Source organism: Typha latifolia, chromosome 4 (assembly GCF_019914945.1).
Source record: "Typha latifolia isolate L0001 chromosome 4, TyphaL0001v2, whole genome shotgun sequence".
Taxonomy (NCBI): Eukaryota; Viridiplantae; Streptophyta; class Magnoliopsida; order Poales; family Typhaceae; genus Typha; species Typha latifolia.
Genome location: NC_133089.1, coordinates 13,685,503 through 13,711,312, shown reverse-complemented (window position 1 = coordinate 13,711,312; position 25,810 = coordinate 13,685,503). Strand labels below are relative to the sequence as shown.

At 35.6% G+C, this 25,810-nt stretch overlaps 2 protein-coding genes across 3 annotated transcripts; both read right to left on the bottom strand.

Moving 5' to 3' along the window:
* Positions 1-1,999: 1,999 nt before the first annotated feature.
* Positions 2,000-16,082, bottom strand: LOC140787211 (probable galacturonosyltransferase 14). 2 transcript variants are annotated; one of them, XM_073136013.1, is made up of 7 exons: positions 15,692-16,081; positions 14,175-14,233; positions 13,899-14,054; positions 6,310-6,391; positions 4,556-5,143; positions 3,687-3,989; positions 2,000-2,892 (listed from the first exon to the last, which is right to left on the bottom strand). In XM_073136013.1, the coding sequence occupies exons 3-7, from the start codon at positions 13,934-13,936 to the stop codon at positions 2,605-2,607; spliced, it is 1,299 nt and encodes a 432-aa protein (XP_072992114.1). In that variant the 5' UTR covers positions 13,937-14,054; positions 14,175-14,233; positions 15,692-16,081; the 3' UTR covers positions 2,000-2,604. The 2 variants fall into 2 exon arrangements, with proteins under 2 accessions (XP_072992114.1, XP_072992113.1); XM_073136012.1 differs by lacking the exon at positions 6,310-6,391 and having other exon boundaries at positions 15,692-16,082.
* A 4,239-nt stretch (positions 16,083-20,321) lies between these two features.
* On the bottom strand, positions 20,322-25,645 carry LOC140785846 (uncharacterized). The gene is made up of 11 exons (XM_073133909.1): positions 25,438-25,645; positions 24,345-24,492; positions 23,740-23,811; positions 22,747-22,818; positions 21,672-21,743; positions 21,435-21,578; positions 21,152-21,232; positions 21,010-21,081; positions 20,835-20,906; positions 20,664-20,735; positions 20,322-20,577 (listed from the first exon to the last, which is right to left on the bottom strand). The coding sequence occupies exons 1-11, from the start codon at positions 25,520-25,522 to the stop codon at positions 20,487-20,489; spliced, it is 981 nt and encodes a 326-aa protein (XP_072990010.1). The 5' UTR covers positions 25,523-25,645; the 3' UTR covers positions 20,322-20,486.
* Positions 25,646-25,810: the final 165 nt, after the last annotated feature.

Genomic DNA, 25,810 nt, shown 5'->3' with positions numbered 1-25,810 from the left:
GTAAGTAGAGGGGAAGAAAAGAAAGAGGGGAGGAGGGCCCGACGGCGGTGGGCCGCGCTTCATGGCCGGCGGCCATGGGGGGTCCTTCCTCCCTTCATCAAGGGTCCGAAACCCGACTAGGAAGGGTTTCTCTCCTTCCACTAGAGCCCTCGGACCAACGGCCAAACGCGGGGTCGTCGGCCGCTGAGGACGATCGTGAGAGGGAGGGGAGCTAGCTACCGAAACTTAACGATGAGGTTGAGGCTTACCGCAATCCGTGCTCGGCTTCGTCGGCCCCGGCGCTTCGTCGGCTCCGGCGTTAGCAACCCACAAGAAAAGAGAGTGAGAGAGGTAGCGAGGTGGAGAAGAAATGGGTGGTGGGGGAAGGGGATTAATGGAGGTGAGGAAGGTGGCGTGCACGGCAAGGGAAAAGGAAGAAGAACAAAGGAGAAGAGAGGAAGGGGGGGAAAAATCGGAGTGGGGAATTGGGAATTTGAGATGCAAAAGGGTTTTACAGAGAGAGTAATTGCAACGAAGGAGCAAAGAAGACCCCTCTCCTCCTTTTTATTCGGAAATCTACAACACACTATATACTTATGAATTATTACATTTTACAAATAGTTCCCCCTATTTTACTTTTATTGTGAAAGTAATTCTCATCAATTTAATGTTTCATATAAACGTAAATTTGCGAAGAGATTTACAAAATAAACTTATTATAGATTTTGAGGAATATGCTAATCAGATCCGTTTCAATTGGGTCGAACCGATAAAGCTCTATATGACTCCATTTATACATGAATAACAAATAATTAATTATAAATCTAGTAAATTTGAAACTTAGTTATGTATTTAATTTGATTTTACAAACTCTAGATTAGCAAAGATTTAATTCAATCTTGATTCAGCTTAAACTCGATCGCTCGACTCGACCTATCTATCTTAGGATCTTAGCGGTTTGCACTATGTGATGCATTTGTTGTGCATTCGACGGTCATATGTTTCATATGATATACTTATTGTGAATAATCAAATAAGGAATTCCTCATGGTGAATATTTGCAAACTATCTAATGTAACCTATTAAAATAGATACGGCCCAACAACTATCATAAGAGATTAAGAGAGATTAAGATTGTACAATATCATCAGAAAGATCATGTGTTCACATCCCACATTAACCGTAACTACACTCAAATAATTTTGAGTTAGTTGTGACTCATTTCATAAGAGAATTTACTGAGTTGTTCAACTTATATATTGAAGATAATTTGCTTATAATTAGTCTACAGTCATATAATCTATATATATATAAAAACATGTTAACTATGATACTATACCCAAGTCAATCATTTCTTTTCAATTCATTTGCTAAAACACAAATAAGAACCAGATCAAGCCAGGTCAGAATAGTGTCTTATTATCTAATCCACATAATATTCTTAGATCATAAACCATATCTGGAGAAAGCTCACCTTGCATGCATCTACAACTAGCAATAGATCTAATGCACTACATAAGAAAAATCAATAATTGCAGGTACAGAGTTGAAAGAAGAAAAAAAATGTTACAATAAGGATTAATACATTTAATCTCCTTGCATGCATCTCTTTCCATCAGTGGAATCCCAACTAATATTTAGTCTCTTCATATCATCAGCATTGCTTAATATGTCATATTGAATAGATTGCCATAGTAGCATGACAGATGTATAACGTCTTAATTTTATAACCTGATTACAACCTTACCGTACTGAGCACAAAGATATTTTAATTGAGACACGATAAAGTTCTCTCTCTCTCTCTCTCTCTCTCTCTCTCTCTCTCTCTCTCTCTCAACCTCAAGCTTAATTGTCAAATTAAAGTTCTCCAATCCTCCATGAAAGAAATTAATTCTTCAGATGAACTGTGCAACAACTTCATTCAGAATTTGGATAGATAGCCTGCAAAATTACCACATTGATACATGCTATGGAAGTTCATAATGCACACATAAGATAATACATCTTTATAGAACACCAATAGAAGAAAGAATTATCTGCACATTTCCAATAGTTCATGAATTGTAACAAATATCCCATAAATATTACAATCCAGTGGGATCCCAAAATAATTTTGAACCGAGGAATACAAATATGGAAAACTAAAATGAAACAAAATTTTGAAGACCACAATACGTAGGAAAGGAACAAGAATGAAGGCTGAAAAAATTATCGGCATGTGCTGATGTAAGAAGAAACATCACTTTCTGGCTTCTGTATGAACATCACTTTCTGGCTTCTGTATGACTGATGAAAGCATCCTGCCGCTGAATCAAGTAGAATAATGTGTAAACTTCTATCGTAGCTGCTCTTGCAAATTAAAGAAGATAGTGTGCTCCTTGGCAGAAATATTTCAGAAGTAATAAAGAAGAATATGGATCAATATGATAGATTCGAAAAGAAACTCCCAGACCACCAGCAATACTGTTAATTATACGGAAAGAAATGAAAGGCACATTTTGATAAAAACTGCTTTGTTCATGGGAAAGGAGTGTTGGCATCTTGCTGTGATCTTTCTCTAGCTGCAGAAGTAAATAGCTTCAGCAATGTTGTCCTTTCTATAGTTTCCTGAATCTTTTTCATCTCTTACTGCGGGTCTAGCATATGACAGTTCCTTACAAAATCATTGGAGTAGTTTACATGCTTTGCCCAAAATGATTGAAGGCGCTTATAACCAATTTCTAACCATGGTTTGCACTGGCCATTGTAGTGGATTACAGCAGCCTTCCTAACCTTGTCAAGGTCAGTCTTCTCTTGGTATCCCAATCCAAGCATGTGCCAAGATGGGTCGATGGCGTGTACGTGGCCCCTGAATGCTATCAGTGCTGGTGGTAAGGTTCCAAACTTCCAAAGCGTCAGATTAGATTTTAGATTCTGCAACGAGAAAATAAATATAACATATCAATCCAAATACATCACATTAATTAGGGCAGCTGATTCTATGTACAAATAAGTGTGGAATGTAATTGAATGGTGCACCAATTAGGAGGATGTAAGGCAACAAAGCATCACCGACCTCAATTAAAATATTAGTTAGCTTGCGATGAATGCCACAGGGAAAATTCCAAAATTTAAAAACCTACAAAAATATCCAAGACTAGCTTTTTAAAGGACTGCTGCAATCGATAAAAGTAAACACATAGAAGATAATCATAAAATTATCAGAATAGATAGTAAGAGCTCAAGATCTGGTGATTCTTCAAAGAGCACCAGTTCAGACAGAAGGAAACCTACCTGATCTAATAGAAGAATAACTATTTTTAAATAATAATATATCAGGTAAATTTTATTCAGCACCATACCCATACTTAATTGGTTCAATCCCTTCTTTTGACTATTACTAAATCAATCCTTATGCATTTTTCTTACAAAAAAGCAATCAACCCTCATATATTAGGCCAAGATGTACGCAACCTTAACTCTACTACAGAAGAGGTCTTCTGGCAACTTGTACATACACCACTAGGGTGCACACTTGAAAACTTAACCATAACACCACTGACACCATCTGTCCAACAACAAAAGGATGTAAAATATGTGCAAACCATTCTTGAAGCAGAAATCTCATTGACTGAAGAAAAGGGAGTGAAAGAATAGCAGCACTCTAGAAAGTAAAAGTATAAATTAGTTTATTATGCAATTAGTTGGCAAACATATTCAGAAATTACCTCCTTTAGCCAGTAATGATATGTTTCTCTTATATTTGTCTTCCTCCATGCACTCAAATCAAAGATATTCATCCCATATGCCCATGCACATTCATACGGATCAAGATTTTTTGCTATCAATGGATGAGAGAAGTTGAAATATGTCCTGAAGCGCTTAGACATAACCCAGTTATCTTCACCTTTACAAGTTTCTACAGCCCCGTTAACCTTTCCTCCAAGATCAATTTCCCATAGAGGTGACAAATCACGCTGAATAACAACATCATCGTCGAGAAAGACCACCTTGTTAAGGTTTGAGAAGAGCTGCATCAAAGAATCAGCAAAAGCACTTCTTTATATAATAAAGGAGCAATTGTTCTCTATGCAATATTGTATGAACTCTGGGACACCAAGATTTTGATGTCTTCCTAGGACTCAAAAGTCTAGCATCACCTACTTACACAAATATGGAAGGAATAAAATAAACAAAACATAGAACAATATCTTTGAAGAGGACAGCCTCTTATCTTTATCGCTATCTTCAAATCTAGCTAATGTAAACCAAGCGTTTCTTGTTTTCTACAGTTTCAATTTTTTATTCAGAAGCAAATGCCGAATCAAATCTCCTTCCTCTTTTATCCCTTCATGAGGAATCTCAAATAGTGATCCAATTGCATGTGTTTTGATTATTTCAGCTTCCACTCAATATCACTACCAACAACAAAACATCTTTTTCAGCAAATATCATGGTTCATCATGATCAGCCATGGTGTCCTATTCATGCATTCAGGAATAGCCAATATTCTACTTATAACAAGTAGAGATTCAACAGCAGCACATGAAGTCCAAAGGAAAAGAATATAGCAATTTAAACCACTAAACCTACTCACCTCTGGAAGATATATACGGAGATGGTTCAGTAGAGATATGTATTTAGGACTCCTAGCCTGAAGTTTTGAAGCAAAAACTTTTGGATTGTCAGTGACATTAGACCCTGTGATGTGATCTCCATGGTAGTGGTTTCTGACACCATGGTGGTTTTCGACAGCTTCCAGAACAGGTACATTTTCTCTTGTCAACCAGTCAAACTGATGAACACCTTTCACTTCAACAATTGCCGGGGAAACAGAATTCAGTGCAAACCATGAATGCATCCCCGGATAAGTCTTCTTGTCAGTGATGATATGAAAAACAATTTTCTCAGGTTCCAACGAAGAACTCACTGCTGAATTAACCACAACAGAAGCTGCAAGGATGTTATCACTGGCTAAAATAAAATGTTTGTAGGAGTTATCAGAGAGCAACGGAAGCAGTTCAGGAGGTGGCAATTGCTTTCTTGCATGAGCATTGGAGGAATATTGATCGGTAAGGCGTAAAGACAGACAATGGATGCCTTTTGGTATGGAACTTGCAGCATAATGCTTATATAATTGTTCTGCCAGCCTAGATCTCTTTACCTCCCTGTCCATATTTTCCATCTGCAGAGAAAGAAGTAGGGAGTTATGGAAAGAGGTCTATGTAGGATTCCTTAAAAACCAATTGAGATGCAATTCAACAGACTAATATTTAAGAGCATAACAACTATCAAATAAATAGTGCTAGGTGGCAAACAAATTCAAGGAGCATTCTACCTCATGATAAAATAATTTAAGTACATGAATTGGTGGGAACCGGTCTTTATAGCACTATAACCGCACCTAAGAAGAAAAGAGTTAAGATGAAAAGACCAATACTTCAAACTATAACCTAGCAGTCATGTGGAGCAGACCTGTTTAGAAATTGTTCAGCTGTGCACCAATATTTTGGAGAAAATCTTAAACCTGGAATTGAAATATCGAATCCTCCAGGTAGGGGTGTAATCGAGCCGAGCTCGGTACAAGCTTGGCTAAAAATTAGTTTTGAGTCTAGCCTAAAGAATCAAACTGGAATTTATTAGATTCAATTCGAGCTTATTTTGAGCTCAAGCCGAGCTTTCTATTTCAAGTCATTTGATAAAGCACAACTTAAACTCGAATCAAGCTTGAATCCATATTAAATCAAGCTTGAATTGAATCTTGGGCTAGTTTACACTTTATAAAACTCAAATCAAACATATAACCAAATTAAAAATTATTTATTATTTATATACTATAAATATATATATTGCACCTTATCGAGCCAAGCCTGCTCTAACCTGCATGTGCTCAAGTTCCGCTTGGAACTAATTTCGAGCCTTATTGAGCTGAGCTCAAGTTGGCTTAATTATTTGGACAGCCCTGCCTCCACTCTCTAGGACTACAATAAGAAACTCAAGCAGATATCACTTAGGCTCTATCCTAAGCGATTTGGCATTGGTGAACACTCATAAACCCTACAAACAGCAGAGTCATGTACAATATTTTATCTGTGAACAATTCTACAACTAACATCATAAGTAATGCAATTCAAAATTACGAACAAATATTGGAGAACTTGTGATCAAATGTAGATTAAATGAATTCAAGTATTCAACAATACAGATAAAAAAGCGGTAAACAATCACAGTCTTCTATTAAGATATAAGCAAGATTAAAATCTAGTTAGCTTAAACTTAACAAACCAGCAAATCCATTTATAACGAAAAGCAGGCTAAAGATGCTAAGATAAGTCTAGGTTTGGATCTCACCCGATGTGAAGGATAGTGTATAGCCTTAAACCTTGCCTCCGACTTTAACTCCGGGCACCAACCAATAGTCCTCATTATATTGCTGGAAATCCCTCAAGATAACAACAAATACATGGAAATAAGCAGAGTGATGAACAAGAAACCCGCAAAGATTATGGGAGGTTTGTAAAGAGGAGGAAAGAGTGGAAACTCACAAGAGCTGTGAGAGGCCCACTAAGGGTTGCATGAGGTCTATAAAGAGGAGGGGAGACCAAATATCTTTTTTAGGAGGTCCAAAGGTTAAGACGTTAAGGAGTTATGTTGAGAAGTCCAAAAGTGTTTTTGGGGAAGTCCAAAATATTGAAAAGTTAAGGACTTAAGTGGGGGATACTTATTCATGAATTAAGACTATCTTAAATACATTTTACCATCAAACACTCATTTATATATATTTTAGTCAAATCTTATATAAAATTAGTCACGTGATAAGTTATGTATAACAAATAGAAGATGTGATAAAGTTATGCATGTTTTCTAAGCAAGATTTTAAGTACAATTAACATACATATTCATAGTTAGTAACCAAACATAAATTCTTGTATAAACTTATTTAAAGTAATCATTACAATTTACAACCAAATAACACTATGTGAATAAAGTTATAAATATACCTAATTTATATTTAAGAGGTGTGCATAAAGTTATATCTAAAAAACTTTATGTACGAACCAAACGAGGCCTAAATTGAGAAATTAAAAAATTATGTTGGGAAATTCAAAGTTTTATTTGGAAGTCCAAAGGTTGAGAGGTTAAGGCATTATTTTTGAGAAGTCCAAAGGTTGAATTTTCTAGAGAATTCTCAAAAGGTTGAGGCAGCCCACTAACCTAACCTAGCCCAGCCCAAATTGACTATCTAGTCTACTAACAAATTCAAGGCCAAGCTGAATTAGCGGACATCCTCTATTGTAATTGTTCAAATAAAGCAAGCAATTAATCTAATTGGAAGTTGATGTCACATCAACTCCCTTAGGGTGGAGAAAATCTTGACTTCGACAAGATGGCTTCAGTGTATTGATGATATAGATCTGTATTTAGCTTCTTCATCTCAGCTTCATCCACCCAACTTGCATCAAATATAGGTCATCCTTTCCATTTAATAAAAAATTGTCTGTGTTCCTCGTCGTTTTTTTGTTTCTCATACATCGAGAATGTCTTCTAGCTGGTCACAAGTATTCATTTTCCTTGTATTAGAATGATGTAAACTAGTAACCGTCTATGGTGGTAGATCTCCATGGTATTCAAACAGGCCAGCAACATTGAAAACAGGTAAAGTTGGTATGTTCGGTGGGAGTTCTATGAGATTAATATTAGTTCCATATTTCTCCGAAATATAGTAGGGTCCAATTTCTTATGACTCGGTTTAGTATATGTTCCCGCAGGAAATCTTTCCTTCTTGAAGTAAACCATGAATAGATCTCAAATGACAATGTCTTTCCTTCAGCGATGCTTATCCGCTGGTTCCTTATATTTGCCACTAGAAACCTACAATTTTTCAAGAACTTTTTGGTGCACTTTGTGAATTCATTGTGCATAAGCTTCAGCATCAATATTAATCCTTCCATCATAGGTGATAAGTAGTCTGTCAAGGAAATATGGGATTGGATGGCCAAATAGTGTTTCAAAAGGAGATTTTTTAGTGGATATGTTAATAGGCAAATTCAGCTTGTGGCAAGATTCCCACTGCGACAATTTTTCTCCTACTAGACATCTTAATAGATAATCCAATGATCAATTAGCTACTTTTGTATGATTGTCTGTTTGAGGATGGCATGCACTGTTGAATTACAATTAATTTCGACCACAATATCCTCCAAAAATGACTCAGAAATTTAGTATCCTACCTGATGTGCATGCTTTCGAAATGTTCTGCAAATGAAGTACTTCCTTAAAAAATAAATTTGCTATATGAGATGCATACAATGTATTTTGGCTTGCAATGAAACGAGATATTTTTGTGAATCAATTCACAACCATAAACACAAAACATTACAAATAGTTCGGGTAATCCAAGTCCAAAATCCATCATGATGCCTTTCCAAGGGGTTGTAGGAGCAGACAATGGAGTGTAAAACCAATGTTTTGCTTGTGTTCTTTGAAAATTTGGCAAGTGAGACATGTTTTTACAAATTGTTCCACATCTTTACACGTTTTAAAACAAAAGTATCTCACTTGAACAATAGCGAATGTCTTGCTTCAGGCAAAGTGGCCTCCTAAACCTCCAATGTGCAACTCATGAATCAAACTCTCTCTCAGTGATCTAACAAAAATACATAATCATATGCCTCTAAGCAACTACCCTCATGGACGATGAATTCAGTAGTTAGATCTACCTCATTAGTTTGACATAACTCTAAAATAAGTATAAAATATGGATCATCCTTATATTGACCACTAACAATTTCAAAACCCAATTTGAATTGACATTGTGAATAACAAATGGGATTGTTGATCCAAAGCATCTACAACTTCATTGATGCTGACTTTGTGTCTCAGGTGAAAATTATATTCTTGCAAGAAAGTTGTCCATTTTGTGTGTCGCTTATTGAGGTCTCTATGTGAGTTTAAATAGCACAAGGTTTTATCATCATAATTTAATACAAACTCTCGTTGAATCAAGTGATGTCGCGAATGCCTCAAGGCTTGAACAATGACAAAAATTTAAGGTCATAAGTTAAATACCTTTTCCAGCCCTCATCAAATTTCTCACTAAAGAACGCTACAGGTCGTCCTTCCTGACTACGGACTACACCTATACCTAATCAAAATCAACTTCAAAAAACTTCTAAAAGCTAAGAAATGCTAAGACAGGGGAACTTGTAGTTTTAGCTTTCAATAGTGAAAGCTTTTGTTGGCCTCAGAAGTCCAATAGAATGTACTGACTTTCAAATAATCAGTAACATAATGGAGAGCTAAAAGTACAAGTTAATCGTCAATAGAAGGAAGCTAATCTGTGAAAACTTCGAACATCAATGATTGTTTTCGGAGTTGGTCCTGTTTTGATAGCTTCCACTTTAGTAGGATTGACTTTGATACCTTCTGCTGACATAATGTATCAAGGAAGATACGACTCTTAAGTTAGAAAAGTATATTGTAGATCAAGATGTCATCAAAATATACAACAACAAACTTTCCAATGAAAACAAACTTTCCAATGAAAGGTCGGAGGATTAGGTTCATTATACGCATAAAGGTCCTAGGGGCATTTGACAGGCCAAAGGGCATAACAAGCCCTTCCTATAATCCTTCCCCTAGTCTTGAAAGCTGTTTTTCACTTATCTTCGGCTCTTATTGATAACATCTGCCATTGAGATCTATTTTGGAAAAGATTTTCACGCCACTCAACATATGTAACATGTCATCAAGCTAAGGTATAGAAAACTTATACTTGATAGTAATCTTAATAATAAAATGACTATCAATGCACATTCTCTAAGATCCGTCTTCTTTGGTGTCAAGAGAGCAGGTACCGCAGCTGGACTTAGGCTTTCCCTAATATACCCCCTTTGCAACATACCAGTAACCTATCAGTGTAGTTCTTCATGCTCAAATGGACTCATCTGATAATGAGGCAAATTGACAAACTCACTCCAGGTATCAAATCGATATGGTGTTAGTAGTGGCGGGAGGTCATTGAGGAGTTCATTAGGTGTACTATAGTAATGTCCGAAAACTCTGACAAACAAGCTTGAACTTCCTTAGGAATAGTAGTGTCTTCATGAATCTCTTTGCTTACAAGAGAAAAAGCTATGGGTGACTATCATGTGTTCTTGGAAAAAATTTCTCAAGAACCATCACTTCAAAATTCTATCAGATTCGACTCTGGTTTTCAAGAATTAGGTGCATTTCCTTAAAGATGCACAATGATTCTCACATTGTCCTTAGTGAAAATATAAGTACTCATTTCACCATTATGAAAAGTCTTTCTATTATATTATCATGGGCATCCCAATAGGATATGACACACCTCTATAGGGACAACATCATAACAAATTTCATCTCTATGTGACTTTTTAATAGAGAATTTCACTAGACATCGACCAGTCACTGGGATCTCATCCATATTATTAAACCATGTCATTTATAGGGATTGTTCACTTTCTCAGTTTTTCATTTAAGCTTGTTGACCATTTCTTCTGCTATCAATGATGATGGAACATATTTTCCCTTTTGAGATGCATGTGGTGTGGAAAAGACTACACCTAAGCCACGAGTGCTCAGACTTAGCTTTCAGGGTTAACATGATCCGATGCATAAGTAGAAATGGTTTTCTACATCCCAACATCATCTTCTATGAGCATATTAGTTCCTTATCATCCTCATATTCACTCTCCTCTCCTTCTCATTCATCTTCATTTTCATCTTGTTCAATTTAGTCTGCTTGAGGTGTAAATTTTCTCAAAGGACAATCTAAAGATCAGTTTCTAGGCCTTCTATATTTAAAACAAATGAAAGACAGGGAAGGTCCTTAAACACCTTTTTTTTTTAGTATTTGTATCAGAATTCTATTTAGGAGGCAAAATGACGTTGGTTTGATGTGATACTCACTCAACAACTTGAGTTCTTCCAGCAAAACTCATGGAACTCTTATCCTGTTCAAAGCACACTCCTAGACATCTAAGTTTTGCCTCAGCTTTGAGGGCTTTGCTATAAGCTGTGTCTAGATGCAATGAGTCACACATGGTCAACTCATCTTGGATTGATTGATGAAGTCCAACAACATAGCGAGTGGCCCTTTGCTCTTCATCTTCTTGAAGATTATTTCGTGCAAGAAGAGTACAAGACTCTTCAATATACTTCTGGGCAGTTCTAGACCCTTGACACAGATGGTGGATTTTTTGAAATAGGATTTCCTTGTAATCTCCAGGAAGAAACTTTCCTCGGAGTTTTCCTTTCATCCTAGGCCAAGAATTTATATTCTCTTTGCCCTTTCTAACCCTATCTATTTGAATTTTGAACTTGTTTCCTCCACACAAGAACATGACCTTTCAATTTTAAGCTCACAAATTTTACTCTTTTATCATCTGAAATTTGTTTCTATTCAAAATTTGGTCAATTTTATCAACCCAGTCAAGGAATTCATCAGGTAAAAGTTTACCCTCAAACTCTCCAATGTCAATTTCATGTCATGATCCTACCTATCTGTAGGCCTAGGATTCTATTCATAGTCTCATTCATGTCTCTTATCCATAGGGACATCCTCTAGTTCACTACAGGTATCTTCATTTGGATTAAGTACTCTTTCCAGTCTACGAGCCCTAGGACGGTTTTGTGGTGATGGTTACCCTTAGATTTCTGCCAAATGTTGTAGAATTTGATCCGCTCCATTGTAGTTTGCCACATGTTAAAGTTTGTACTAAACATGTTCTCAAATGATGCTGAATTGTCCTAATAGACCTATTAAACGATTTTGAGCAAAGAAATGGGTTCTAGACATATGAATATGCATGTACTATTGTACTTAGATGTAGGACAGAAGATCGTTATGCAATTTGAAGCAAAAGAAGAACTATGGCATACAACATATGCCTACAAGTAAAGCCCAAGGATAGAACTTGCTCAAATAGCAATTTAATGCAACTCAAAATTGCGAACAAATATTGCAAAATGTGTGATCAAATGTAGACTAAATGAGCAATACAAATAACAAAAGCAGCAAATGATCATAAAGCCTTTTACTAAGATATAAGTAATATTAAATCCAGTCATCATAAACTTAACAAACCAGCAAGTCTGAAATTTATAGCAAAAAGATATGGCTAAAGTAAATAATGGATCGACTACTAGACTTAGATTAATCAAGAGTGTGCTAAAGAAAAGTCTAGGTTTGGATCTCACCAGATGTGAAGGATATTGTGTAGCCTTAAGTCTTGCTTTCGACTTCAAGTCTGGGCACCAATAGTCCTCATTATATTGTTGGAAATCTCTCAAGAAAACAGTCTATATATGAAAATGAAGCAGAGTGATAAGGTAGATCAACAAGAAACCCACAAGGATTATGGAGGACCTGTAAAGAGGAGGTAAATGATGGAAACTCACGAGGGACTAGAGTATAATGAAGAGTTTGATAATCCTCCCAAAGATTATCCCCCTTTTAAGGGCTGCATAATATTTTATAAAGAGGAGGAAAGATCAAAGGTCTTTTATTTGGGAGGTCCAAAGATTGAGATGTTAAGGAGTTAGGTTGGGAAGTTAAGGAGTAATGTGGGGAAGTTAAGGAGTAATGTGGGGAAGTTAAAGAGTTATGTTGGGAAGTCCAAAGATTTTTTTGGGAGGTTTAAAGGTTGAGAAATTAAGGACTCAGGTTGGGAAGTTAAGGAGCTATGATGAGAAATCCTAATACTATTTGGAAGGTCCAAAGGTTGAGAAGTTAAGAAATTATGTTGGGAAATCCACAAGTTGAGAAGAATTCTAGAGTTTTCTAGATGACTCCCATCAGCCCACTAACCTAATTTAGCTTAGCCTGAATTGACTACCTAGTCTATTAATAGATTCAAGGCTAAGCAAAATAGTGCTGACATTCCCGCACATTAGGCTAATATTATAATTGTTCAAATAAAGTTTGTAAATAATATAATTAGAAGTTGATGTCACATAAATGAGACATGAGAATTGTGTCTGTTCTTTATGCAAACTGTGTGAAATTTTAACGCTGCAAATACCCATTGTACTGTGTCCACCACAATGTTCAAAGCCTCAAACTGCACAATGTATACTTCAAAAGTTGTCCCGTATCACATTACATTGCATTTAAATGCATAAATCAATATGACAAGACACATACGTCCACAACAATAGATTCAGTAAGGATGCAAACATGCAACTATCTTCTATGAATTGAATTGAACCACCAATTCAATGATCAAGTGGAAAGCAGTTAAAGAATGGAACTTAGTTGTTAATACTCAAGACACCTAAGCTTCTGTTCACTTTAGGAATAACTTTTTTCTTATTCTGAAATATAACTCTTTATTATAGAATAACAGGTAAACACTGAAATAACCTCATTCTATAATACAAACATTATTTTATCAAAATTACATCTTATATCATATATTAACTTGATTATTAATTTACTCTTAATATCTATCTCATCAACCTACTTTATATCAAATTAAAAAAATATTCATAATAATTTTATAAAAATAAAACATTTTTTTTCATCTATTCATTTATTTTATACCACATCAAAAGTAATTATTACACCATTATTCTTAAATAATAGTGAACATAAAAATAGTTATCTCTAAAATAAATACCTCATTTTGATAATAACAAAGAAGAATATCTATTCTAAAATTAACTTTATTCTTAAAGTAAATAAGGCCTAAGTAACTTTCACTCATCTTGTTATATCTTGTTATTGAGTTGAAAAGCTGAGATGCCAATCCAAATAATATGGCAAGATTGATAATGTCAAATATACTATGCTCTTTCATTGCAAGCTAAAAATAAATAAACTAGAAAAAGAATAAGTTAAATTATAAGTACATAAATATATTGAAGCATACTTAGCTCAAAGAACCATAAATATAGAGTAAGTATGTGCATACCGTGGCCTTAAGCCAGATGGCAAATGTCTTGGCATCATATTGATTATGTTTTGTGTCCAAAAGAAACTCACTAAATGACTCTGGCAACCTCAATCCAACTGGAACTTCCTCGGAACTAACTTTATTAAGTATCTTGTATAGATCTTTTACTAGCCTCTGCTTGAATTAAATCAAACAGAAAGCATTAAACATCAACCTTTTATTCCATCATCGGTAAAAATCAAACACATTAATTTTATCATAATTTGAGAAAATATTAATAGATGCAGATACTACCTTAGAAGAATCACCCCTACTAACCAAGAACTTTGGTCCTAGTCGCCTTCCCAGACAATCTGAAGAACAAAAAAACAGAGCAAATTAATATATGAAGGCAATTCCAACTGACAGAGGCAGACAAACATATGATTTTTTTTGTTACAAAAAGGTGCAATCCAAAAGGACAGCATTCAACAGCATAATGCAATTGTACAGAGGTAGAAGATTTTTATAAACAACTAAACAACATTGCACTAGTGCATTAAAATTGGAACAACAAAGAGTAGAACTGTAGAAGGAGAATAGTGCACTTTGAGCAGTAAAAGGTAGGTGAAAGTTCTCGGTAGAAAAACAAATAAGTGGTATCAGCTTTGTACAGAAGCTATCAAGATGAAGAAGGAATTCTGCACAACAAATAACATACATACTCCTATCTAAATAAATAGGTAAAATTCATGTGCCAACAATATAAGTTTAGAATTTGGATCTCCATGGAAAACAGAGTTTAAGACAAATTTCATCTAAAGCCAACCCGAAAATATTGTAATCTCCATACCCCGATCACATCCATCAATTTGAGTGATTTTGGACCCGTATGACCAACATTGCAGTTAATCCTATAAGTGTTTCCTATTAATATGGGATTTCAGTTTAGCTGTATGCCTTTAGATGTACATTAGAATTTTGAAGTTCCATTTCAATTTAAATGATATCTAGCTACTCCTGTCTACAGGGAAAAAAAACTGGAGAGGCAACCCAAAAATTGTAATCCCCATATCCTGACCACATCCATCAAAGTGATTTTGGACTCGTATGACTAACATCGCAGTTAATTACATTATAATTCCTATATATATGGGATTTCAGTTTTAACTGTGTGCCTTTATATGTACATTAGAACTTTGAAGTTCCATTTCAATGTAAATCTAGCTACTCGGGTCCACTGGGAAAAAAACTGAACACCTGCCCCACGTTTGAGTTACATGACTGTCTAATCTATGATCTATCCAAGTGCTATCTTAAAAATAACCTTAATATATGAAAGGAGAATCTCTCTTCCACGTTAGCTAATCGAATGAGTTGAATGTCCAAGAAGCAGCAGAAAATTGTATCCATATGTAACCTTAAACATTTAAAAACTAGTATAAAGATAACGAGTACATTGAGGAGGGAGAAAAACGAATCTCTTGCTTGATTGATGCAACAATAAATCAGGAAATTGTAATTCATATCCAACATAGTGGAACAATTCGGTGAACTCGAGACATGTTTTGATGATTACTAGAACAAGATGGCTCGGAGATGCAAATTAATCAGAGATCTAAAAAAATTTGCTAGTTCGAATTTAAAACCAAATCGGATGAACCCATGATACGCTCATTTCCAAACATTTCCAACCACAAACAAATAAGGAAACAAGATCCAACCAACAAATCCCAACAATTCAAATCCAAACGCACCAAGTTCTCACCCAAAGATCGGAACTTTAGGGCAGAGAAATCGGAAGAATATGAGAACAAGTCTCGGAGCCTCACCGAGGGAAGAGCAGTTATTAACGCCCTCGAGGGTGACGATGGCGGTGAGGATAAAGACGAAGGGAAGGAGAAACGCAAGCACGAGGACGACGTGGAAGAGGTTCCGGTGCGACACGTGACGCAGCGGCGCGACGCGGACCTTCATCGAATCCACCACGCCATTACTGCTCGAGATCGTGATGCTCCTCATGCTCGGCGAGATCCGCAGCTGCATCCTCCTCGTCGCCGCACCCCTGCGCCGCCCCCTCCGGCGGCGGCCGCGGACGGCGGACGGCGGCTGAGAACCCTAGTGGTGGCCGCGGCGGAGGAGCATTGGGAGTTACAGGAGCTATGGGATTGAGAGGATGTGCGAATAGGGAGGGAGATGAGATTTGGCATTCGGCAAAGAGAGCGAGAGAAGGGTGGGAAGGAGTTATACACGTGGGGAGGATTAGGATGTGTTTAATTCCTTATTCCAAGAATTAATAATGCGAATAAGCATTTATGCTTGGATACATCGCTTTCCCTCTGCCATTGGAAGTTTTTTTTTTTTTTTTAATTTTATGTTAAGATATATTTTTTATTAATTTTTATCTTTTTAATTGTTCAGAAAAATTGAGAAGTTAATGTTATCCTGATGCCGTTAAAATTTGAATTTGAACTCGAAAACACCCATTATATCTATAATCCATCTGGCTACTATGACATTGGCTATGATTAAACTTATTTTTGCTTGAGAAGGACAAAGAATATGCTATTGATTTCTTTTTTTTTTTTTTTTTTGGATTCCTTTTTCTTATGCTCAACAAAGAAAACACGAGGAATAGGAGAATTTATTAGTGGGAAGATGATGCAAATATACTTAGATCCTTTAGGATTTTCAAGATCTTGATCGCAGGTCCAATGTTGGAATAATTAAAAATAAATTGTTTAGTATGTGAATTTATAAAGAATGCAATGTATTATCTAAGTATATTTATATATATATATAATTAAAAATATTATCAAGTATCAATGAGCCTGTATCTTTTTACCATATGTTACCTTTATACAATTATTTCTCTTTCTCATAACAACTTGGCACTTATCTAGATTTTAATTATATATATATATATATAAATATACATTAAGCATATCTAATATTATCAAGTACCAATGAGCCTGTATCTTTTTACCATATGTTACCTTTATATAATTATTTCTCTTTCTCATAACAACTTGGCACTTATCTAAATGGCACTACTCAGTGCTTTGCAGGCCTCATTTGTATTATTCCTCTTATCTAAATGCAGAGCACCTTACAATTTTCACACTGAGTGCCAAACACAAACATCTTCTGAGCTTGAACAGTTCAATTTATAAAGCATTTTGATCACACTGAGTTTTATTGGTATTCTAAACTTGGCAGCTGGCTTGGAGTTCAAGAATCAATAGCTTAAATTTCTAGCACATCTTGATTCAAAATTTGAAATGTTTTAAGTTCAACATGAGAATAACTTATTATATGCCCCTGCAATGGTTAAGGCTAAAGATATTACTGAGGCAACCTTAGCTGATGCAAGATTGAGTAGAAGCAAGTCTTTTCTTTTCTTTAAAAAACAATCTGATGGCAGTCTAATAATATAATTTACACACATATAATTCCAACCAATGAGGTAAGCAAATATATATGTATATATATATATAGCATTACCTTGAATGCTGTTCCATTTTTTTTTCTTCAAGAATTATTTTTGTCCTCTGACTGATTCACTTTCCAATGGGAGATCTCCAAGTGGATCATGAATTATAAAGGGCTTTTTTGTTTTGCATGTATACTGTTTAAAAATCTCTCAGAAAGTATGTACATGTATATCCCCCAAAATATTTTAGTAAACTAGAAAAAGGCAAATAAATTCTCTTATTTACATACATTGCTTTTAGTAAAGAGTATCAATTTCTCTTTGTCCCATAAATTACTAAGCTTTTAACTTGTAGATATCAAAAAAATAACTTCAAAGGAATCTATACAGAAATAAATAGGTTTTAAAGGTACACACCACACACATATATATAAGACAGTTTGGAGAGGCATACATGCAAAAAAAAAAAAGTCCAATATAAAACTTCAGCTATGCTATTGAATAAAATGTGTAGTGCTATTAAAAGGATCTCAATTCATTAACTTAAATGTTGTTCTGTAGCACAACCACTTTTGATATGCTTGTTATTTGGATCACAAAGCTACATCTCTGATGGATCTTCAATGTTAAAGCATAAATTAAGTGGACAAGAAAAACTAAGAGTACTAATGTAGTTGACAAAAAGTATAGGAACAAACAGGATGTATTTCTAATAAGCTTGGACCATTCTAGCTGTTTAAATAAATGATCTCTAATCACAAGCTACAAGCACAAGCAATGTTATAGAAATTTGAAATCCAATAGCCAGAATTATTAAGACAAATTAAGACATCTAGTTGCAATCAGGATATTAATTAGGCATCTACATTTTCTACATTTCTGGGCAAATTTCTGAAGTAACTGCTTGTCGATCAAATGCACACTTCCATGCATGAAAATTCATTATCTGCTTGCATATCCCTCTAAATATGATGTTTACATGTATATCCCTCAAAACCCTTATTTTTAGTGTGAATAACATGCCAATTACTTTTTAATAACAATATTTAAATCTCAAAAAGATAAAATAGTCCGACAATCTTTTCCACATGTATATCCTCTAACAAAATATGCTACTCATCTATGACCTTGCATGGTCATTGCTAGCAAAATTTCAAATGAGGTACTCACGCAAACAATAATATGTTCCACAGGTTATGAAAACAAAAAGAAAACAAAAGGAGATAAAGGTATTTTTGTACCATCAAATAATCACTTTTAGGGGGGGGCTATATAAGCAAATAAAAAGAACCTAATTTCAAATAATGGTGAATAATGCACCTCTAGCTAGACAAATGTCAGCATTATGCAAATTTTAAAGAAAAGCAAAGGATGATGCATGGTAATCATGCACAAAATGCATATACATGGCTCCCAGGAGTAGAATACTCAGTGTATTTCATGATGACTTTGTTGGTAGCAACTTGTTGATATTATGTTAATGAAAAGTATACTACTGCTCACCACTTTAAACTGCCCAAAAATAGAGCACTGGATGACAACTATATATCCATAGAGGCACTTAAGAGCACTTTGAGTATATCTTCTTGACAGTAGATGGATCTTTCCATGACAAGAAGAAAGTATGATTGAGAAACAAACAAAAATTGGGAAGGAACTTAAAGAGTATAAGACAGAAGGAGTAGGAATCAGAGTGGTTAGCAGGAAACAGTAGCAGGTTAGATTTTAGGGAAAGATATAAGCACTCGAAACATAAAGAAATTATTCTATTTGAGAAAAGGTTGAGCCATGATCAGCATCAGAATAAGACAATTCATCACAACTCAAGCTTATTCAATAATAATTAGGATTAGCTAGAGCACATCTCCAAAATGACAAAAGGAAGTGAATTTTTTACGACCTGCTGCCAATGAGAAACAAACCATCTAAAAGATAGTGCCAAATTTTCGGCTGACACGCTTGGGAAATAGAAAGACTTAACTAGAAGTATCAAGAATATAAAAAGTAAGATGATAAACCTGACGTTGTTAGGCCAAACAACAAAATAGATCTCTGATCCCATGGACAAATAATTAAGTTGAAACAAGACAATATCATTTTTGTTGAAATTGGATCTTGCAAGTATCAAATTTAGATATTTAAAGATGACCGACTAACAAGGATAGTAAACAAACTCTAACCAGATAGGGAATTAAGAGTATTAGATGTTTACCTTATCCCCTCTACTCATTCCGAAAGGAATCTATATTCTACATTTTGAATCTTCTTTATCAATTTCCTACAGCCTTCAAACTTACGTGGCTGCTTTCTTAGTCCTTTTAATCATGTCAACTTTGTTCATTAATATTATCACTGAACTTCCTTATTACTATGTTTACAACAATTCACCATCTTATTTTGCGCCTACAAGGGTCAATGCCTCCATCTCCTTTTTCCATTTATCGCTCTAATCACAGCAAGCCAGTTAGCACAAGCTTTGCTTTTATCACATGAATTCCTTTTTGAGAAATCTGATCAACTACATTTGAACCTCTCTTGTATCAAAATCAACCAAAAACATCAGAAGCATCACGGAAGAGAGACATTGTACTCGTGCTGGTATGTTAAACTTGATAAAAAAAAAGTCGTGCATGAAAGGTGAAACTACTTCATGGTAAAAGAAAAAAAAAAAAGAGTTGTGCAATTCCAGATGTTTGGGTTTTACAAACCATATTGATAAGATTGACTACCTAAATCCTGGAGAACCTTTCCTCCATTCAGAAGTAAAATCTTCTAAATGCTCCTGGGCGTTCTTGCAGAACTATTGAATCTGAGAGGAAAAGAAAATAAAAGAAACTGCATGTGTGCTAATAATAAGGTACTTATAGTAAGGAGGTATAGGTTTTTATAAATCCAAACACTGTAGTTCTAGGCTACTAGCAACAACCTGATGATCTTTCTCATTTCTCTGCTTCAGACTTTACTTTGCTACTTACCTTCAAAGCAATCTGTGAAGTTTTTAATGATTAGACTGTTGGATAAAAAGTTGCTTACATATAAAGAGGTGGTTATTCTTTCATTAAATACCTCCATTCTAGAATAAATACTACATATACATATCCAGTTTCATAATATGCTTGATTGCACCCTCACATTGGTAAAACATAGAAGGAATAATACCTGAATAAACAAGAAAAAATTGAAGGCAAAGCTCACTAAAACAAAAACTCTGTGTCAGTTACTTCGAGCACCTTATGTGTGCCCTTTGGTTTTGCACCGGTCTTGAACTGGTTACCTTCAATATACCTGCATCCAAATAATCAACCCTCAGTATACCTTGAAGGATGGGGTATACAGTGTTTCAATGGAAAGAAGATTGTGAAGATGCTCACAGCTCTTTCAAGAACGGATGTTTATATAATCCATCAGGAATCCTGCCAGTGAACATGTTGTGGTCCAAGTACCTGAAAATACAGGGAAAAGAATAAGACCATTGAACAAGGTAAAGATTTAAGGATTCTTTTCTCCAAATGGATATTCAAGATATAGATAGTAAGACTCACAAGTAGGTTAATCTGGGAATTTGGACAAGCTTTGAACTTACTGGTCCGATCATCTTGTTGTATGAAAGGTACCTGCAAAAATATTATAAAGCTCAAAAGTGATAGTAAAATTAACTGGAGTGAAAAACGATTAGGAATAATATAACATTAAATTTTCCTAAAGAGAGCGACTTACAGGATTTCCAGGTTGGTCAAATTTGCAAGCTGGTCAGGCAGTCCACCACTTAAATGGTTATTGTTTAGGTACCTGGAGATCAATGTTACAAGATAAACAGCTATGCATTTAATACAATAAACTCAAGGCAATATTCACTTACAAATTGCGGAGGGAAGGAAAGCCATCCCCATTGCGGATGAAGTCCCTTAACGTTCCAATTAAGTGGTTGTTACCAACATCACTGAGGATAGTTATGTAGTTAGCAAGTTAAATTTTAGAATTTGGTGCAAATAACATGGTGCCAGAATACGAAATAATCCATGACTAAGAAAAGGTGCTGATCAAATGAGATTCTAAGATTGTCATTGTGGGAGGAGCATGGATGTATGTACATATACATAAGAGAGACAGAGAGACAGAGAGACAGAGAGAGAGAGAGATACAGGTGGCGTAAGTTTTTGAGATTCCCCAGCTCAGGTGGAACTCTTCCAGTAAAGCGATTCTCATGAAGGTATAGATAACGAAGTTCGGGTAAATTTGCAAGCTCCACAGGAATTTCACCTTTAAAGTTATTGAAGCTGAGGTACCTACAAAAATTTTACATAACAACCAAAATAAGAAAAAAGAAAACCATAGAAGGAGTTTAAAACTCAAGAAATTAGAATCTTTGACAAACTTACAAGTGTGTTAGTTTCTTTAGTTCTCCAATTTCAGGTGGAATGACATCCTGTAGCTTATTCCATCTCAGGTTCCTAAGATGTAAATGGTAAAAATAAGAGCAACTTTATTAATCTGTTAAATTATTCACTTATCATTTTCAAGCAGCTTCTTCAACAGATTAAGTATCAGATATCATGGCAAGAAACAAAACATACTGCATATCAAGAATTGGAGACACATGCAATGAGGTTTGGACTGCAATGCCAAATGCAAAACAGCACAACTAATCTAAGATATCTCTAATGTGAGCACAACTCCACGAAATCCATGCATTAGGAAGTAAACTTCATACAGTAATTATTCGATTAGTACAGGGATAGCCTGAGTTAAGAGTAAAGCCAAGTCCTAGGAAATGTTGTTCCTAAATAAAAGATGATGAACAACTCTTTCTGCACAATAGATTTATTTGAGCAAAAGTACATGACTTTAGAATAGCTACTGATATCGTTTTCCAATAACATATGAACTTTGCTAACATGGGGGTGAAATTGGCTCAATTGCAAAAGTTGCAATCTGCAAACTAATATATGTCTAGCAGACATGCTAATCTAGGTACTTTAATTAGAAGGTATCATTATCACTAATTACTCCTAATGGTCTTGACTGTCCAACACCTGAAAGCATATTACTTTTGTTGCAGGAGGATCCTGATGCAACCAAATCACTTTCAAAGAAATTAATGCTTAAAAATTTTACAATAACTACCAGGAAGAAAGAAGCAGGTGAAGTAATGAAAGCTGTAGAAGCTTGAAGAAACGCTGCATTGTTTTACACATTCTCTTATTAGTCAGCCAAATACAACCTTACAACATTTGTCATGTGAAAATAGAACAAAAAAAGATCCTACTGGTCACTTGAGATGTTCACTAATGTAGTTATTGTAATGTTGTGTGAGACTCTCTTGAATTCCACAACTAGCTGTAGCTTATAAATTAAGATGCATGAAAAAATATTAGTGGCATCTCAACAATTTAATATGATTCACGCAAAAACATAAAATAAGATCATTAGCAAAGAAATTGCGGAGAACTATACAATATTTTGAGGTGTTTCAGCCGGCCAATTTGAGGAGGAATAGGCCCAGTCAGCTTGTTGTTGTGGAGATCCCTGTCATAGTGCCATTGGAAGAATGTAAAGTTGATTATCACCACCCAAAGAATACAGAATACTTAAAAATCCTATTCTTCTTTTGATCTTTCTGGATAAAAGGATGATGACAAATGAAGTCAAAAACAGATCTTAAGAAAATACACTATTTCGTTCTAATATTTGCAAGAAAACTGATAATTCTGGACTTCAGCTTACAAACTTGAATTCTTCTTTAACGAAAGACTATCTTCTCACAGTCGCAGACAATGGATAACATCTAATCATGTATATATTACACAGAGTAACGCAACTGAAGCTCAGTTGAACCTAGGCCCACTCAGTAAATCATCCCTCAATGAACAGAAAGACTAGATGACACTTTGGCCAATGCAGTTCAGCATCATAACTTATGAGATATCTGTAGCACAATTTATGGACATTTGTACATGGAATCAAGATCTCTAGTAGAACAACATACAAAAATTGCTTGCCGTACTGCTTTTGAGATCATCTTATTTATTAATGTATAAAGCTCGATTCAATTCCATAGAGAAGGATGCAACAGAGTTTATTCTCTGTTCTATCTGCCATCATTGCAATCAGTTAAAATCTAGTCAACAATTATACTATGCTCACAGGATAGAATCTTTAAATACCTGGTGAAAGACAACAGTAGTACCCAAGAATATACTAGGATAAATAGCAAGAAACTATAAGTCCAATACTCCAATCACATGATTGTGTTATCAATCAACCTAAACTACTATGATAAACTTCACATGTAACATGATACTATGCGGGAGTTAACTCAAGAGGATCTCAAAAACCAAATTAAGGCACTTTCACTAACTGTGGCACAAAAAGTCTACCAAAAGTGTTCTGAATGCTGTTAAACTTCTACAAACAAAACAATGATGACAAAGAGAAAAAGAATCTTACAATTTTGTCAAATCCAGGAGATTTGTAACAGCAGTAGGAAAGAGACCAACAATTGATACTGCATAAACTTCTCTGCAAAAACAAGTATGCCATGTAAGGTAGTAAGGTCTAAGGGAAAAAAGAGTGTTTATCGCTTGATACCAGTATCTTTGGTCAAAGCAGCAGTCTTATAAACACAAGTATCCAATTTCAGAAATTAGCAGTTTTCTCCATCACTTAAGATACCATCAAAGATTAATATTTACTTTTCCACATAGTATCAATTTTCTAATTAAGTTTACTAAGAGGGTCTTTCCTACACATATATTCATCCTTTAGCCTGAATTCAGATACTCATGTAGTTCAAATCAGCTACCCTTACTAAGTACACACTCTACTATAAAAGCTGTCATTGACTGTTCTGGTGTTATAAGTACTTACTCCTTACAAATAGAGCCCTTCACAAATTATTGAACCGTACATCAACTGGTGATTTACGTTAAAAAGTTTGCCTTACACATACAAGAAGCAATAGCCAAATCTTTTCTTTTTTCCAGCTTCTATGGCCAACTTAAATATCAAAATTCGAATCTGAGAAAAAGTAATTCTGTAATTCCTTGTCTTACAATTCTGTAACAACCCTGTAATCTCCTTGCTGGGAACATGTGACTCCAGACCATGGGGGAAGATCACCATCTCCACAAGGATCATCTCCTACCCATGCATACACCACCCTCCATCCTAGTGAAGCCTTGATCTCATTCAGTGCTTTCACTGCAGCAACAATTTATCAAAATAATACAGCTTTGAGCCCATTTTAGAAACATAACCAAAGAACTCCGAAGTGGATAATTTAATCAAGACCAGCTCTATACTAGAAATTACTCATTCATGCAGATTAAGAAAACTTTTTTTCCTGAGAAGAAGAAGCTGAATTCAGCTATAGCGGTATAGCCGTCCACCTCTACATACTAGAGGAGTCCAGGTTTAATAGATTACAAAATTCTGGGGGAAGAGGAGCCCAGTCAGCCACCCGGTTTCCTTCGCCTAAAAATGTGACAAATTCTATATTGTTTACTCTCCAAATGCTGGCCCAACAATCCTTTACCAAATTACTTATACGCCAAGGACATCAGCTCTCCCCTCTCAATATTCTAGGAAGCTCTAGGGAATCTGTCTATACTATAACATTGGTATAACCATCCAGCATGGTGAGTCCCATCATCATGGCTCAGGCATCCGCCATGATTGCCGACTCACACGGTGCCGGTTCCCATGCCGGCAGAGGCAAGGAGCCCGAATCATCAGGTAGAACCGCACCTGCTCCACCCTGATTGGTCCCCAAGCTGAAAACTCCGTCAATGTTCAGTTTGATTCAACCCGGATCAGACCTAGTCCATTTAGTCTGCTCTCTTTTATCAGACCCAACCACCGGTTGATTAAGGAAACTAGTATTACTAAATACTACTCCTATAACTAAAGCAAAGTGAAAATTGAACAGGAACATAACATATCTTTCTCATGAATCCTAGAAGTGGTGATAAACGCAAAACAACACTTATCTCTCAAAAAGGACGGGCAAAAAGACCAAATACTTCAGAGACCACCAAGCTTAGGATAAAAATTCCACCTTTTGAGTAAAAATGTCAAGATCTCAGATTTCTGAACCAAACCCAAATCTCAGGACATATTAGGAATCCAAGAAATGCGAGTAATTACCGTCTCTCTTCACGGTTTTGCAGTGACAGAGGCATACAAGGAGAAAGAAGCAGCAGAGCGAAGCTAGAAACGAGCAGCTTCCCATCGAGAGATGTCGATCTACGCGAAGAACGCAAGCTGAGGGAGATCACTTTCCACTCCTCACTACCGCGTACCAGAAGCCGTCGTTCCCGATTTGATCAGCACCTGTAGTATAAATGTTCTATGCAACCCAAGTGCGTGGCAGTGACTAATTGGCTAGACAAAAGTACTGCCAAGTATCTCAAAATGTATCAAATTCCTGCATCCGTAACCAAACAAAGAGTGGATTAGGATCCGACCCACAACGGAAGTTATCGGGTTCGGATCCCGATTCAAGTCAGGCATCGCGTCG